Below are 17794 nucleotides of genomic sequence, written 5' to 3' on the forward strand. Positions count from 1 at the left end.
GGCAAAATGAGGGCACATGGGCGTTGACCTGGAGTGAACGCTGAAATGGGGTTCCTGCCCGCCCGCCCGGCCGGCCATTTTACACTCAGCGTTTCATCAACCTAAAATGGTGGCGACTTTTGTCGTCGGTTTCCTTTGTTTTGGTCACTCCCACTCATCATCTAATGGGACGCAGCCAAGTGTGCTCAGTCACTGTGTCTGTTTAAAGCTGGCGTCTATACTGTCAGGTGGAACGAACGTAGAGCAAGTTATTTCACGGCTCCCAAGTTAAACGAAAAATAAAAATGACGTAAAAACGTGAATCTTGAGCAATCTTGAAAATCCTTTGAGAAATGCCTGACCCCAATTTTCACTGTAGTGCCAAGTTTGTAGGCAGACAAGACGTCATGGTGTTAACAGAGGGTGTTGGTGTTTTGCTGCCATTGTTCTCATCTCTTCCTTCTATCTTTGGTACTGATACACAAATTACCAATAAACCTCTGGAGAAACCGAACAGCCATTATAAAATAATAACATGTTGAGATGAGGGGACTTTCCAAATCAGGTCAAGCAGTTAAACCAGCCGGCCAAAGAGATACAACAGACAAAAACAATGCAGCATTTACCAACACAGGGAACAGACAACGTTATTAAAACACCAAAATGCCCAAAATTCAACTATTTTTTTTATGAGACAAAGTATTGCTGGAGCATCATTACAAAGAAGCAGTGTCCAAGATGCTTTATTTACTAAAAATAATCCTAATATTTTACTGCAAAGCTTCATACACAAAAACATCCAGTGTATTTCAATCAGTGTGTAAATGAGCTGTTAATAGTGATCAAAAATACAGACGCTGTTCTTCACTTTTTAGGCTTTTATTCAAGATAAGCTGGGAAAGAAACATTCATTCTTTTTAAAAACGGGTTTATGGTGACTGTCAAACTGCAGTCAAACTGCATGTGGAAGTCGGCACAAAGACTTTATGGCTTTTTTTTTAATGAGGCGTATTTGCATAGAAGAGAGGATCATTTTGCGTGAAACACATGAAAATTATGAATTAAAATGTATTTAAATAAGTCAAGCTCAGCTGGGATGCTACTCGCTCATTGTCACATTTTCCCCGCCTTTTGATTTTGTGTGCTTTTGGTGGATTGCAGGCTTTTTTTGTACTATATGTGCAGGTTTGTGAGATTTGTGGATCTTGTGGAGAAATAAAATCAGTCGATGGAGTGCCAGCCACATAAATACATTATATGAAAAACAAACAAGAAGAGACATTTGCCAAGACGGATATAATGCTTTAGCTATATACAGATATTTTTTTGTCAATAGGTATTGACATTGTTGTTTTCACAACTACAGCAGTATATGTCAACCATCACATCTGCTACCCCAAGATGTTCAGTTTGCCTCGGATGCATCTTCCTTTGAGAAGATCTCCTCTTTGAGTTTATAGTAGCTGCCCTTCCTGTCCATCAGTTCCTGGTGAGTCCCTTGTTCCTGAACTCTGCCCTCCATGACCACAACAATCTGATCAGCCCTCTCAATCGTCTTCAGACGGTGAGCGATCACCAGCAGGGTTTGGTTGGGACTATTGGCCAGGGATTGCTGAACCTGTAGGGGGACAGATAAGCTTATTTAACGGTGAAGTGAGCTAAAAGATGATCTTGATGCTTCTTCATCAATAAGTTTCCCAAGCAGGAAATTCAACTCCATGCAGTTTTTCACTCGGGTAAGTGTTGATGAAGCTTCACAACAGAAAAACAGCACCATTCTCCAACCAAGTCCTGAGATGCTCTGAGAACTTTAAAGACTGCTAATATTTTACCATAACGCTCAATTTGCAGAAATGCTCCAATTAGCAACTCAAGCTAAAAAGAAATTCAGAAACCTTTGAATGTTTTGGCTTTGAGAGAAGCCTGCCAGGAATGAGAACATGCGAGTCACCTTATGTTCACTCTCAGCATCCAGACAGCTGGTTATTTCATCCAGAATGAGGACTTGTGGTTGTCTGACCAGCGCTCGTGCAATTGCAATTCGCTGCCTCTCACTCTTGGACAACAGGCCATCCCCCTCACCCAGCTCTGAAATACGGACACCGGCGTAAAATCAAAGCAATATGCATCTCAACAATCAATCGAGATGATAGACAAATAAAAGCCTAGCCAACACCAGCCTTTAAATACATATTTGTATGTTTATCTTCATGTTTTATCTAGCCATAGATATTCCACTGGACCGTCTATTTTTTTTGTTCCTGCATTCCTAAGTCTGACATTTTTACCTGTGTTATATCCTTCCTTTAATTTGAGGATGAAGTCGTGGGCATTGGCTTTTCGTGCGGCTTCCTGGATCTCATCCATTGAGCAGTGCGAAAGCCCGTAGGCGATGTTGTCTCTGATGGAGCCAGAGAAAAGCACCGGGTCCTGGTTCACCAGTGCTATCTGTTGAACACAGTTCGGTTACAGAACTACAAACCTAATGATGATAAAGTCTACAATTTAAAACTCGGATAGGATAGAAAGATAAGCTTAACAGCAGTAGCTCCACGAGGAGCAAGTAGAGTCTCTATGAACTGAACATGTCAGAATAAGAGGTATGTTTTCTTTCTTATTGGTCTGTATTTATACAGTGTTGTTAAGCTGAGTTAATGAAGAACATAGAGTACTTTCGAAGACAGCAGACAAAATGGAACATACAGTTTTGCATGATAAGAAGAATAGAGGACGAGCAGACCTTCTGATGGAGGAAACGGTGGTCGTAGGATTTCAGTGGTTCATTGTCCAGTAGGATCTCTCCTTCCTGCGGCTCATACAATCGCTCCAGCAGACTCACACAGGTAGTCTTTCCTTCTCCAGACGGACCCACAAGGGCCGTCATCTGACCTGGCCTCAGCTCCAAAGAGAAGTCCTGAACAAGAAAATTGGTGCACTTTAAGAACCGCCAAAGGCTTTAGGATGGAGGTAAAACATCTTGAAATAGAAGTCCAGTTGCATACAACTCAACTTGAACATGTACATGTTAATTCAGACATACAGGGATGGTGTCAAAATGTCCACCAAAAAACCTTCAGTTATCACATGTTTCATTTACTTCGGACTCTTCTCTTCTTCTTCATCTTCTTCTACCGCTTATCCGGGGTCGGGTCGCGGGGGCAGCAGCCTTAGAAGAGATGCCCAGACCTCCCTGGCCCCAGTCACCTCCTCCAGCTCATCCGGTGGGACCCCAAGGCGTTCCCAGGTCAGCCGGGAGACATAGTCCCTCCAGCGTGTCCTGGGTCTTCCCCGAGGCCTCCTCCCGGTGGGACATGCCCGGAACACGTCCCCAGGGAGGCGTCCAGGAGACATCCGGAACAGATGCCTGAGCCACCTCAGCTGGCCCCTCTCGATGCGGAGGAGCAGCGGCTCTACTCCGAGCTCCTCCCGGGTGGCCGAGCTTCTCACCCTATCCCTCAGGGTACGCCCGGCCACCCTGCGGAGGAAACTCATTTCGGCCGCTTGTATTCGCGATCTTGTTCTTTCGGTCACTACCCAAAGCTCGTGACCATAGGTGAGGGTGGGAACGTAGATCGACCGGTAAATCGAGAGCTTCGCCTTTCGGCTTAGCTCCTTCTTCACCACGATGGACGATCTCACGCTCCATCCTCCCCTCACTCGTCAACAAGACCCCGAGATACTTGAACTCCTCCACCTGAGGCAGGATCTCCCCACCAACCCGGAGAGGACAAACCACCTTTTTCCGGTCGAGAACCATGGCCTCGGACTTGGAGGTGCTGATTCTCATCCCAGCCGCTTCACACTTGGCTGCAAACCGCCCCAGCGCACGTTGGAGGTCCTGGCTCGATGAAGCCAACATGACCACATCATCTGCAAACAGCAGAGACGCAATCATGTGGTTCCCGAACCAGACTCCCTCCGGCCCCTTGGCTGCGCCTAGAAATTCTGTCCATAAAAACAATGAACAGAACCAGTGACAAAGGGCAGCCTTGCTGGAGTCCAACACGCACTGGGAACAAGTGTGACTTACTGCCGGCAATGCGAACCTGACTCCTGCTCCGATCATACAGGGACCGCACGGCCCTTAACAGAGGGCCCCGGACCCCATACTCCTGGAGCACCCCCCACAAGATGCGTCGAGGGACACGGTCGAATGCCTTCTCCAAATCCACAAAGCACATGTAGACTGGTTGGGCGAACTCCCATGAACCCTCGAGCACCCGGCGGAGAGTATGGAGCTGATCCAGTGTTCCACGACCCGGACGGAACCTGCACTGTTCCTCCTGGATCCGAGGTTCGACTATCGGCCGTATCTTCTCTCCAGCACCCTGGAATAGACTTTACCGGGGAGGCTGAGGAGTGTGATCCCTCTGTAATTAGAGCACACCCTCCGGTCCCCCTTTTTAAAAAGAGGAACCACCACCCCGGTCTGCCAGTCCACAGGCACTGTCCCCGACCACCACGCGATGTTACAGAGACGTGTCAGCCACGACAGTCCCTGCACATCCAGAGACTTGAGGTACTCGGGGCGGATCTCATCCACCCCCAGAGCCCTGCCACCAAGGAGTTTCCTGACGGCCTCGGTGACTTCGGCTCGGGTAATGGACAAGTCCTCCCCCGGGTCCCCCGCCTCTGCTTCCTCTGCGGAAGACGTGACGGCAGGATTGAGGAGATCCTCGAAGTATTCCTTCCACCGCTGGACAACATCCCCAGTCGAAGTCAACAGCTCCACACCCGCACCATAAACAGTGTCGGTGGCGAACTGCTTCCCCCTCCTGAGGCGCCGAACGGTTTGCCAGAACTTCTTCGAGGCCGACCGAAAGTCCTCCTCCATGGCCTCCCCGAACTCCTCCCAAGCCCGAGTTTTTGCCTCCGCTACCGCCCAAGCTGCAGCACGCTTGGCCTGCCGGTACCTGTCAGCTGCTTGCGGGGTCCCACGAGCCAACATGGCTCGATAGGACTCCTTCTTCAGCTTGACGGCATCCCTTACTTCCGGTGTCCACCACCGGGTTCGGGGGTTACCGCCACGACAGGCACCGGAGACCTTACGACCACAACTGCGAGCAGCCGCGTTAACAATAGAGGTGGAGAACATGGTCCATTCGGACTCAATGTCTCCGACCTCCCCCGGGATCTGGGAGAAGCTCTCCCGGAGGTGGGAGTTGAAGACCGTACTGACAGAGGGCTCAACCAGACGTTCCCAGCAGACCCTCACAATACGTTTGGGCCTGCCGGGTCTTTCCGGTCTACTCCCCCGCCAGCAGATCCTGCTCACCACCAGGTAGTGATCAGTTGACAGCTCAGCCCCTCTCTTCACCCGAGTGTCCAAGACACAGGGACGGAGGTCAGACAACATGACAACAAAGTCGATCATCGATCTCCGCCCCAGGGCATCCTGATGCCAAGTGCACCGGTGGACACCCCTGTGTTCGAACATGGTGTTCGTCACGGACAAACTGTGACTAGCACAGAAGTCCAGCAACAAAACACCGTTCGGGTTCAGATCGGGGAGGCCGTTCCTCCCAATCACGCCTCTCCAGGTCATACTGTCGCTGCCCACATGTGCGTCGAAGTCCCCCAGCAGAACAACGGAGTCCCCAGTCGGAGCACCATCCAGCACCCCTCCCAAGGACTCCAAGAAGGCCGGGTACTCAACACTGCCATTCGGGCCATAGGCCGAAATGACAGTGAGAGACCTGTCCCCAACCCGAAGGTGTAGGGACGCGACCCTCTCGTTCACCGGGGTGAACTCCAACACGTGACGGCTAAGCTGTGGGGCAATAAGCACGCCCACCCCAGCCCACCGCCGCTCACTGCGGGCAACGCCAGAAAAATGGAGAGTCCAGCCCCTCTCGAGGAGCTGGGTTCCAGAGCTCATGCTGTGCGTGTAGGTGAGCCCGACTATATCTAGCCGGTACCTCTCAACCTCCTGCACCAGCTCGAGCTCCTTCCCCCCCAGCGAGGTGACATTCCATGTCCCTACAGCCAGAGGCTGCTTCCGAGGCCTGGGCTGTCGAGGCCCTCCGCCTCGACCGCCACCCAAACCACAATGCACCCGACCCCTACGGCTTCCTCTGCCGGTGGTGAGCCCACAGGAGGTGGGACCCGCGTCGCTCCTTCGGGCTGGACCCGGCCGGGCCCCGCAGGCGAAGGCCCGGCCACCAGGCGCTCGCATACGAGCCCCACCCCCGGGCCTGGCTCCAGGGTGGGGCCCCGGTTGCACCATACCGGGCGACGTCACGGTCCTCTTTTTGGTTGTATTCATAGGGGTTTGTTGAGCTGCTCTTAGTCTGTCCCGTCACCCAGCACCTTGGGAGACCCTACCAGGGGCATAAAGCCCCGGGCAACATAGCTCCTGGGATCATTCGGGCACTCAAACTCCCCCACCACGATAAAGTGGCAGACTCTTTGTCTCTTATTCTGGAGAATGTGGCACAGTCAGTGTGCAGCTCAGATCTCACCTGCAGAACAGTTTTGTTGGGGCATGAGGGATACGCAAAGTTGAGACGCTGGAAGCTGACGTGCCCTCTCAACTGGTCAGGCCTGAGTTTTCCCGCTGTGGTGATCAGAGGTTCTCTGTCAAGGAATTCAAAAACCTTCCCAGCAGCCCCCACTGAGTTCATCATGTTGCCAAAGTTTGCGACAAGTCCCTAAAAGAGAAGCAAAATGGATCACAGATGAAAACATTTATTTATTCTTTACTGGAAACATTTCACACTGTACTTGATTAGTTGATTGGCACGTTCCCATCTAAAGGCAAATTCAGTTTCTTCATTTATCGATTTTTTTTTGACAAGTATCTTGCAAATCCATCTAGACATCATCTTCACATATAATACATTTTGGCATTGGTGTACTGAGAAGAAAAAAATAATACAAATCATATTAAGCTCTATTAACACTAAATTATTTACATTGGAAGTTTAAAAGTTGTCACTTTACATATCCTTTTCTCAAAAGTAAGTAAGATATTTAAGGGATACCCTTATGCAGTATCCAAGTTCTGACTGGTAGAGAATGAAGGAAACCAGGTTGCCAGTCGTCATCTGTCCATTCTGGATAAACAGCCTGCCGTAGTACAACATCAGCACCTGCATGCTCAGGCCTGTAAGCTTGATGAATGAAGGAACATTGCCTATTATTCGGAGAAAATTAGAAAAATAATTTGACAAAACAAGTTAAAAAAAAAAGTGACCTCTCTTACTCTGTATATGAGAAGATAGATTGTTCGGACTGTGTCCCGTGAGCTCTTGAGGGCAATGATGTCCATCAAGCGGTCGTCATAGCGCCGGGCCTCGTGCTTTTCGGCGTTGAAGCTACGTACAACACGAATACCAGACACTGCCTCATTCACTGCATCGCTGGCCAGAGCCATGGTGTCCTGTATAGCAAGGGTCAGCCTCTGAGGGCAAAACAACATCATCTCAGCTTGTCTTTTCTTAGATATGAAAATAGATTTGATGTTGTGAGGGGTCTTGAAAAATGATTCAAGTTATTTTCATTGTGTATAATCAAGCTTTGGTGTTTTACACATCAGTTGAAAAGACATTGCACAGTGCTTAGTAAAAAATATTAGCTATTTTTATTCCATTTTTCATGCTCTGATGTAAGATTGAAGTCAACTTGTTCAGATAACAGCCCTAATTTAAACAAATAACTCCGATTCAACACAAAATCTAGCTTTTCAATTGTGACTGTCTTTTTTGGCGCTGAGTTCAAATTAACTAATTGGATTATCCTTTGCAGCAACAACTGCACTCACTAATCTGAGTCTTGATAAACCACACATTGTTTCTTCAATCTCATTCGCTTTATGTTATACTTTTCATGCTTCTGTGTTTTCTCTTTCTGCTTGACATTGTGGTGTCAAGCAAAATAGCCTTGTGCCCTAAAGTATCTCCAAGCGTGATCGTAGCTTGTAAAAATGAACATACACATCACCATCACTTATTACCTGGTAGTGTGTGTTGTAGATGTTCTGGATTAGACCTGTGATAGGCACCTCCATCAATACCAGAAAGGTGAGCTTCCACGAAAGATTCAGCATGAAGTAGATCACACCCAGTGTTTTAATGAGCGTCCTCAGCATCACATTCACGTTCAGACACACCGTCTTTGCCATCAAGTCTGTGTCTTTTGACAACCTCGATGTGATTTCACCTGCACATAGGAAAGGCCGATAGAATAGTAGAAGATGGATAGAAGATTGCTGTTTCTATCCCGCTCACTTAATGATATTAATATTGTATTGATAAAGGGTATGTACTGTACATGCTCACGCTAGCCACATGTGAAGATTTTAAGACAAATTCTGGGCACAATTATTCCCAATATTCATTTTTTAGTATTATTGTTTTACAACTACTCATTGAGTCAAAGCTATATATCAAACAACTTGTTCAACTATGGCAACAACACAGGTGCCTGTACACTGGCAACCCTGACCACCACATTTTTATTTTTTTTCACATGGGTGGGTGTCTTTTAGATCTCTCATTTCTGGGAATGTCACAGTGGAGTGATTACTAAACATGGCAGATAAATGGTGATGTGTTCTAGAAGCATTTCGAGTTGAAAACTGCCTTTATGTCATCACTTCCAATTCTAAAAATTGACACTCATCCAGTGCCTGGATTTGAAATGATTTGACACTTTATGTTTCATGTCAGTGGGTCTTACCAGTCTTGACTTTCTCAAAGAATGCAATTTCCTGCTTTGTCAAAGCTCCAAACACCTTGACTTTGATTCTGCATGTGAAGGCAGAGATGGCACACAACAGGAAACCTCCTCTGCAGCCTGCACTCACGGAGCTGATCAACCAATCATAAAGAAGAAACGTCAATCTGAATGAGCTTTTAAGTGACACAAATGTTGATGCAGGAGAGTGGACAGAGAACATTCCCTCCCCTCGTACCTTCCAATAGAGTACATAGCCATGAAGAGGACAGCAGACAGGAATTCAGTGGCTTGGTAGTGTTGACCAAGGATGTCGATGATCTTCCCAGTATAGAAGGGGATAAACGTGTCAACTGAATAAAACAGGCACAAATACATTTGTCAGGAAAGTATATATTAGATTCTGAAACTGAAAAAAAAAGTTAAATATTTACTCAACTGACTAATCAGAGAAAATGGGATTCACTATAAATTGGACATACTGTATGAGCAATCTTCCAATTAACAAACACCTATAATCAATTGTTGTCTCATCTTGGGTCTCCCTTCCAACCAAACTGTTTTCTTCCATTATTTCTTTTAAATTATTGCCGATGACCATGATATATTTTTGGTGATAATATGAATAATTGATCTTTGTTTGATTATTTTCTTTGACAATCATCATCAGCAGCAGCAGCAGCAGCAACATCATTGCTCTCATCTAATGAAGCTATTTAAATATGTACTACAGTCGTTGGGATAATTCAACTTGTTTATTAAGACTGTTTAAAGTAATAATCAAGTAATCTAGTCAGGTATTGTGTGGAAGAAGATCACCAATTATATAAAACTACCAAATTCTTTATACCATTTTTTTTTTCTTTTTGACAATAATCTGCATCACTGGCTTGGCTTGGTAACCATCCAAAAAAGAACAACGCATGGTTTGATGTCTCTCCAGGTTAGCAGCAACAGCATCAGCAAGGCATTCACCCCACCCCCTAAAGCCCAGACCACCAGTAACCTTGTTTTTGTCTCCTTACCATCGTTCAATGGTGCAGCTAATTATTTTATCTTCTGATCTTTAGTTTGTGAATAACTACAGTCACTGTGTGTGCATGTGTGTGTGTGTGTGTGTGTGTGTGTGTGTGTGTGTGTGTGTGTGTGTGTGTGTGTGTGTGTGTGTGTGTGTGTGTAATTAAACTACATGGAAACTTCAAGAACAATTATCAATTTTGAAAATCAACATTAATGTCAATAACTCTCTAAAACATAATTGTGCTGACATTATTGATGACAACTTTTATCTCTCTAATTTTATCTCCATCTCTACCCCGGTGCTGCTAATAAAGTCGTGAGGAGACGACTTGAGCCAACTGGAACTACTTACAGATGACAGCCAGCGACAGGAAGAGCAGCCCTCCGAGCAGCAGGTGGTAGTGGGGCTTGTACAAGAGCAGCACTCTCACAAACAGCTCCCTGGATCTCTGCCTCGTGTCCTTGTCGGCAGCCTCGCCGTCCTTGTCCGGGATGGTGATCTCCCAGAACAGCGCGGCAGCCAGCGAGGCCCCGGCGCACATCAGCCAGCAGCGCGCATCCGCCGCCAGCGCGCACTGCGTCTCCTGGTGGTGCAGCGCTCTGCTGCCGCTCTCGAACACGGCGGGCAGCAAACCGTGGGTCACGGTGAAACGGATCAGGTTCGGTTTGAGACGTCCGAGGCACAGCCGCGTCACAACGCATGGCGCCAAGCAGCGGAGAGCCGCAAACAGCCAGACACACGCAAGACGCCCGAAGGCGCCGAGAGACACGAAGCATCCCGACGCGTAAAACAAAGAAATGTCGACGGCAACTGACACTATCAGAGCCACAACGCTGCGGATAGCTGTCCCGCTAGTACCTGCCATCTTTTGCTCAGAGTGCTGCTCAGCCGACCCGGTGTTTTGGGGGAAGTACCGTTTGGCGCTTTCACTTTCGTTTTTAAAAAAGGCAGGGTGTTTATAAGAAATGCACAAAAGCTCAAATCCAAAAGAGTAAGTGGATACTAGCTCAAGATATAATCTCAGAGACATCGTTTTTCTTTTTAGTGATAATAATAATAATAATAATAATAATAATAATAATAACAATAATAATGATTATTATTATTATTATTATTATTATTATTATTATTATTATTATTATTATTATTATTATTATATAATGTTAGAAACATTTTTTCTTTTTAGTAATAATAATAATAATATTATTATCAACAATAATAATAATAATTATAATGATAATAATAATAATAATTATAATGATAATAATGATAATAATAATATCATTCACATCCTTTGGGATGCTTTATTCAAGTCATGGGAATGTTCCCTCAATTTTGTCCACAATTTTGCATCTTTTTCTGTCAACTAACCTTGACCTTAACTTCGGACCCACAGGTGCTATTCAACAAAAATGTGCTACCGTCCTCAGCTGATTGTTTGTGAACTATCACAAAGACGCACGCAGCGCATTATTACTGCATGTGAATTAGAAAACTTAAAACCCTAGCAAAAAACTAGCAACAAAGAAAAGGCCCTGTTGATAGAGAAGGCTGGGAAGAATGTGGCTGACAAATGAATGAGATAAAACCAGAAAAAGATCATGATGGAAAACTGATATTTTATTATATCAATGAGTACAACACCTTCAGGTGACCATTTACGGGACACAATTCTGTATTAATTATTTGATTTAATTCAACCAGCATTCATTTCCAATAGTGGCAGACTGTGACAATGTACTGTTCACTGATCAAAAAAAGTCGGTAAATCATTTCCCAGGACGACTTTCTCTTCTGTTCCGTGCTCGTCAATGGTGACGATATAGGCCACGCCCCCACTGGAACCGTCGCGGTTCATCGCCAAAGACAGGGCTACAAGGGAGTTAGACAATAAGAGGATAATTTACTTAAAACAACACAGGATTTGACAACAAAAATAGAGCATATCCAGAACATGATTTATTATATTGTATAGAACCAAATTTAAAAAAATAATAATGACGTACTGTTGACAACAAACTTTTGGCACTCCTCCTTTGTCATTCCCTTGCGATACTCAGCGTCAACAAAGCCATAAACGTAGAAGCTTCCTGATCCTCCAACTGCAAAAGGCTGCCTTGTCAGGAGTCCGTTCAGTGTTGCAAACACCTGGTGGAGGTAAGACAGATCGCAGTGTTAGACGGTATGGACGCAGTGACATCAAAGGCCTGATTTACCAAAGGTTTGCATGCGGAACAATGTCCAAAAACGTCATTAGACACGCTAACTAATGACATAGCTGATTTGCTAAGGGGGGCACAATGCAGGTTGTGACCATCACTCAGACAAAAACTACACATGGAGCCCCTTTAGCGCTTTTGTCTTAATCAACATGTAGATACAGGCGTTTCTGACAGAACACGCAAAATATTGGGAGAGGATGCAAATAAATTATTGAGTGGGTGCACGTGATTTAGCAAAACTGAAACTGATTGTGGGCATGCAGGGTTTTTTTTTGTTTTTTTTAGCAACTTTGAAAGGCAGGCATTAAGTTTGAGCAGCACACTGGTTACAGAAGGGAGAACCGATGCTGACCGGGATGCAGACATGAGCGATCTGATTCAAAGCCACTTGTCACTAGCATGCCACCTTGCTGGGGGAGAACCTTTTCTCCAAGGACGTATTTATGCAAAATATTTGTTGGTTATGTTAACACTTGCCATTAAATGTATTCAACATGTAGCAGTAGCCTGCTTCGTAAACAGTAACACCACCCAGACATCTCAGCATCATGTATTCTTTGTTCTCTAGAGCAGGCATTCTAGGCAATAGAAAACACTATGTGGTGAATATTGTGAATATTTGCCTAACAGTAACAAATATTGGTATTGGCTTATTGGGTATAACTAACAAATCAAACACTTCTGAGTTTTAAAGAACATGGTGCAGGCCAGGGCCAAATAACAAATGTAAACTTCCAAGTTTAAAGTGCAGCAACAAAATCAGGCCCACAATATAATTATACAAAATGTAACCAATGAAAAAAGAAAATCCCTCCTTCAAGTTTGAACGGTAGCAGCAAACAAAAAGAATACAGGCCTACTGGCCAAGCCCCTAAAATAAATGTTACAAAATACCAAATGCAAACATGGAGCCCTTCCAAGTTAAAGTGTATCTGCAAAAGGATCACAGTATATCATACAATTGCATAATATATAAAAGTAAACAAAACTACTTCAAGTAGCATGGATGTGAATCATGAAAACATCCAAACATTTAGGATCTAGGATCGAGTGTTTGCACCAACTCACAAAACCCCTGTTTCTCAACCGTGTAGATTGGAGCCATATCTTTCCAGATGTGTTTTTAGCAACGGCTGTAGTTACCTCCTTCCATCTGCGGGAGGTATGGCTATATGGTGCGCCACAGGTAAAAGCCTGTTGCAACGTCTGCGTCTGGAGTTTCTTCTTCTTCTCCACGTCAACGTCACTCAACCCTGCGTTGGATGCTTTTTCTCATTGACTCTCTCTGTATTTTTTGTCATGTTTCTTTCTCAGGTGATAAAATAATTTGGTCGTGCTGGAGTCCGTTGTTGGGACCGGGCAGCGGCATACTTTACAAACTACTGTGGTTTGGTCCCTGTTGGTCTTTCTAAATTCAAACCACTTCCATGTGACAGAAGGTCCCCCTCTTTTAGGTACGAGCTCCTCGGTTTGTGTTGGCTGGTCATCTTGTTGATGTTGTTGAGATTGAGAATTAGTACCCTGGTCTGAATCGCGTCCACTACCTCCAACTCCATGGTTATGTTTTAGCAGCGTGCCTTGGCTTGCCGTATGGCTGTCGGTGGCGTAAAATACTGCCGTAAAGCGTGTTTTGTGACACTACGATATAAATAATACAGCTTCATAGTAAACAATAGGCATTTTCTATCGTCCAGACGATATATATTGTCATATCAACCAGCCCTACTTGTGGGACCCCCAAAGCAGCTGATGGACACTGGTAAGCCAACCATGCTGCAGCTCTGGCAGTAGTGGAGGCAAAAAACTTGGGTCTGGAGGATTTCGGGGAGGCCATGGAGGAGGACTATTGGTCGGCCGCAAAGTAGTTCTGACAAACCACCTGGTGCCTCAGAAGGAGGAAGCAGTGCTTCACCAACACCGTTTACGGTGCGGGTGGGAGCTGTCAACCTCGACTGGGGATGTCGTCGGGCAGTGGAAGGAATATTTGGAGGATCTCCTCAATCCCACGGTCATGTCTTCCACTGAGGAAGCAGAAGGACTCAGAGGTGGACTCGTCCATGACCCAAGCTGAAGTCACTGAGGTGGTTGAAAAGATCCTCGGTGGTATCCCGATAGAACGTGCGCATCAAAGGCAACGGCTCTCACCTCATGTCACACTGTACAGTCCTGGTTACAGTTGTGTGGCTGCAATTGTGTCGCTTGCAGTCACTCTGTTGTCCCCTACTCTCTGGCGGACAGCAGAGTGGCTGCCATTTCCGCATTTAAATCGGCAGTCTTGCCCACATTTGCACATGCTGGCAAATAAGCATACAATCTTAGTACGTAGATCACCCTCAACATGTAAACCAACAAGACACGCACTTCATAAGCGTGCACAAGCAGTGTCGTGTCTCCTATTTTAGATCTTAGTAAATCAGGCCCCAAGTTTGTTATTTGACTTTTAAACCATTAAAGTAAACTTCAACATCAGCTCAGATGTAGAAGAAACGTCTCTTTGCGCATGGCATTTCATCTGCCTTCGTCAACAGCTTGTATTAGTGCAGTCACTGACCTGTCCTTTGTCTCTTCTGTCCCAGCCGGCCACAATCAGATGCGCGGACAACTCCTCCTTGTACTTGTAGGAGATGTTCCTCACTAGACTGGCAGCTGATTGCACCTGGGGGTCCTCACCAATCTCAATGCTAATACAAGAAACATGTATGATTGACAACATAGATTTGGGACAAGATAGAAAAAGTGTATAATAATTTGAAACTATACTACTATTTTCCTGCAATACAATATGTGACAAGCGGGTTAATCATTCCTCATTCCTTCTGAAATGTCTAAGCTATCTCAGGCTGCCCTCCATACCAAAAACACTTTGTTTGCAAATGAAATATTTTCCAATCAGGACAAGATATTTAGTTTTAATCATTTTAACTTGGATGTAGGATTGGTTGTGAAATCTATTTCTATGTTAAGCAATCATCAATTGTGTAACATTTTTGAGATTAATGTAGGCTCTACACTAATGTCTCTACATTGTAGAGTTTAGGTGAACTTTGTTCTTGCCATAAAATCTGGCAATAAAATTGTTCGAAGAAATAAAACAAACTATCTTAGTTTCTGATATGAAATTTCAATATAAAAAAACCCAAAATAAAATACATAATATTCACATACAGAACTCTACATATAATCCATGGTTAGTCTCCTGTCCCACTTTAAGGTGTTCTACTCGACTTAGATCGTCACAGTCTGTCACTGTTTTCACCTGTTTTGTTGCCAGTACTTTTCCATTTATGTTCCTCTGCCCTGTTGAACTGGTACACCTCACCATTCTGATCTAATCAGTTCTACCACTTTCACCTGGGCCACCTACCCAACTATCTCAGGCCTGACCAACATGAATACTTCCCCTTTCAACATTCAGAGATAGTCTTTGCCACACCTGTCTGGCACCAACAGCATGCCATATTTGAAGTTGAACTTCGAACTTTAGCAGGTCGACTTCACCGCGTCTGCATGCCTAAATGCATAAAGTACCTTCCATGTGATTGGCTGATTAGATATCGATTTTAATGTGCAGTTAAACAGGTGTAAAAAACACAATGGACAGAGGCGGTCTTTGTTGCAGCTCGACAAGAACTACTTGGCTTAAGAAACATTAAAATTAAATTTTTGCTATTTTATATGGTGTGAGCAAGTGTGTATCTGAGAATAATATTAATAACACAGTTAGATAGTATTTTACAGGTCTTTGTGTTTCATGTTTAAATTAAATTAAAGCAATTTTCTGTCCAAAGACAAGCAGTGTTATGTTTTGCATTTTGTTCCATTACTGTACCGATGAAGGACAACACAACTGTGACCTTTAAAACATGCTGAACTGTGATTTTGGTATACAAAGACACCCTGATTAATGTACATCCCGATATATTTGTGTGGTTCTGCTGACTTATTTAATAAAGTTTGGTCAGAATTGTGTATTTTGTTCTATTTTGGGTGATTGTGTCCGATGAACGATATCGTGAATGAACAGAGAAGTCCATTTGACTGTAACTCAGCACTTAAAGAGTACAAAGGTGTGGATAACAGGGAAATATTGAGTGGAAATTAAGTAAAACTTTCTTATCATCTGTACCTGTGAACATCTAGCTGGTAGTTGACCATCTCAGCGATGGTCTGAGCGTCTGCAGCAGATCCAGAGAGAGCGCAGTAGATTTTGTCATGAAGAGGTGAGAGCTTGTTCATTACCCTGTTCATCACTGACTCCCTGCATGGTGGTGGGGAGGGGGAGGCGGGGGGGGGGGGGGGGGTAGAGTGGGGTGAAAAGAAAGACAAGTGTTCGGTTAATGAGCTGTGAAGTTGGAGGAGGGGCAGGGCGGGCAATATTTGGCATTGTGACTTCACAGATGTGCAAAAGCTGTCAGTGGTATGTCAGTGTCATGAGGGAAATTCCTTCAAAAAAAAAAAAAAAACACAAAAAAAAACAACAACTTTGCTTTACCTCACGAGATCAATGACCACTAAAACACAAAAAAATGTGACAAAGTGTGACAAGGTTGTCCTCCTTATGAAACACTACAGTGTCAAAACCGCCACTGCCTAACTTTATGTTGACTTTGACATGAGCTGCACAATGTCTATTTTCGATGCTAATACTTGCTTGACTGCCCCCCATTATTTCAGCACCAGCGAGAGATTGACAGGTGATTGATAGGTGAAGCCGGCCCTGCAACAACACATGACTACCTTTGCATTGTGTTATTTTCATGATCTTGTCTGGACACAGAACATTTGGGCGACTACAGTTGAGTATAAATGAGTCCAAGTATTTTCTGTCTCTCACGCCACGAGCGCCTGGGCGCCCGCATAGTCTCTCGAAACGGCCCTGACTGTTACCAGGTGTTCGCTTCCTGGTACTGTTGGACCAAACGCCATCGAAATTTTAATTTATGTACAATCATGTACGAAACTTTATATATTTGTACTGTATAAAACACACATATAAACATATTAACGTACGTGCGGTGCAACGTGCATGTGCCTGCGCGTGCACGGACTCACCCCGCAGAGACTCGGGAGTCGGATCCCAGCACGACACCTCCGTCGAACTCGATGGCGAGGATAGTGGTCTGCAACCGCAAGCAAGACAGTGTGTGTCTAAAAGTAAGGACTGCACAACTTACTTATTAGACGCAGACGTGAAGCGCTTGTTGGCGGACTTACCCCAGTTTTCACCTCCTCCGTCAGCCATTCCGGCTCGGCTTCCGTCAACATCCTAACTCACTCTTGAGAAAACGACAACGATTTGTTGACTTAGCGGCACAACTTAATGTTCCGTCCGGTTGAAATGTCGTTTTCTGGGGTCAGCCGAGTTCAGAAGGTCGTCGATTCAATTGTCCCACATCATGCGACCTCCGTGTTTTCCTGCGACAAATGGAAAGTGAAAGTTAACCGAGCGCACGGCTCACATTGTGGGGGAGAGAAGTCGGTGAAAATGGTCTGTGTCAGAGGAGTTCAGCAGCTCAACAGAGGATATGGTTCAGGTTCAGGTTTATGAGCCATTTCAACAGTAAAATAATAATACAGTTGATAGGAATGTGCTTTGGTATGCTTTCAAGTTTCACAAGTTAATGACAACACAATATAACAAGACATAAAGCTAAAAGCAAGAGAGTACAGTTAACACATGTGTATGTGTATTGGTGTATATGGTTTACAAAGGAGTGCCGTATGTGTTAACTGAGAGGACTTCCAGTAAAAAATGAAGGTCCCATGACCCTGCCTGCTGTGTATTTCCTGGCTTTTAGTTTGAGACACCACAGAGTTGGAGAGACTGGGGGATGAGAGAAGCACCTTTTGTTTTAGTAATTTAACTCAGAGATCTTAATTATTGATACGCGGTGCT

At 44.9% G+C, this 17794-nt stretch overlaps 3 protein-coding genes across 4 annotated transcripts; all 3 read right to left on the reverse strand.

Annotated features, from left to right (window-relative positions):
• Positions 1-839: 839 nt before the first annotated feature.
• Positions 840-10587, reverse strand: tap2a (transporter associated with antigen processing, subunit type a). Of its 2 annotated transcripts, none has more exons than XM_076011231.1 (11): positions 10028-10586; positions 8894-9008; positions 8659-8789; positions 7934-8139; positions 7184-7381; positions 6963-7091; positions 6441-6629; positions 2720-2893; positions 2268-2427; positions 1931-2067; positions 840-1597 (listed from the first exon to the last, which is right to left on the reverse strand). In XM_076011231.1, the coding sequence occupies exons 1-11, from the start codon at positions 10539-10541 to the stop codon at positions 1385-1387; spliced, it is 2166 nt and encodes a 721-aa protein (XP_075867346.1). In that variant the 5' UTR covers positions 10542-10586; the 3' UTR covers positions 840-1384. The 2 variants fall into 2 exon arrangements, with proteins under 2 accessions (XP_075867346.1, XP_075867347.1); XM_076011232.1 differs by lacking the exon at positions 840-1597 and adding an exon at positions 1607-1627 and having other exon boundaries at positions 1871-2067; positions 10028-10587.
• LOC142876949 (uncharacterized) lies at positions 3370-6426 on the reverse strand. Its single transcript, XM_076011234.1, has 2 exons — positions 4427-6426; positions 3370-4297 (listed from the first exon to the last, which is right to left on the reverse strand). The coding sequence occupies exons 1-2, from the start codon at positions 6242-6244 to the stop codon at positions 4280-4282; spliced, it is 1836 nt and encodes a 611-aa protein (XP_075867349.1). The 5' UTR covers positions 6245-6426; the 3' UTR covers positions 3370-4279.
• A 691-nt stretch (positions 10588-11278) lies between the features above and the next one.
• Positions 11279-17374, reverse strand: psmb9a (proteasome 20S subunit beta 9a). The gene is made up of 6 exons (XM_076051565.1): positions 17113-17374; positions 16951-17018; positions 16025-16156; positions 14450-14579; positions 11683-11824; positions 11279-11548 (listed from the first exon to the last, which is right to left on the reverse strand). The coding sequence occupies exons 1-6, from the start codon at positions 17161-17163 to the stop codon at positions 11421-11423; spliced, it is 651 nt and encodes a 216-aa protein (XP_075907680.1). The 5' UTR covers positions 17164-17374; the 3' UTR covers positions 11279-11420.
• Between the last annotated feature and the right edge of the window lie 420 nt (positions 17375-17794).

This window comes from Nelusetta ayraudi, unplaced genomic scaffold, assembly GCF_046127955.1.
Source record: "Nelusetta ayraudi isolate G7.1 ecotype Tasmania unplaced genomic scaffold, CSIRO-AGI_Nayr_v1 ptg000135l, whole genome shotgun sequence".
NCBI lineage: Eukaryota > Metazoa > Chordata > Actinopteri > Tetraodontiformes > Monacanthidae > Nelusetta > Nelusetta ayraudi.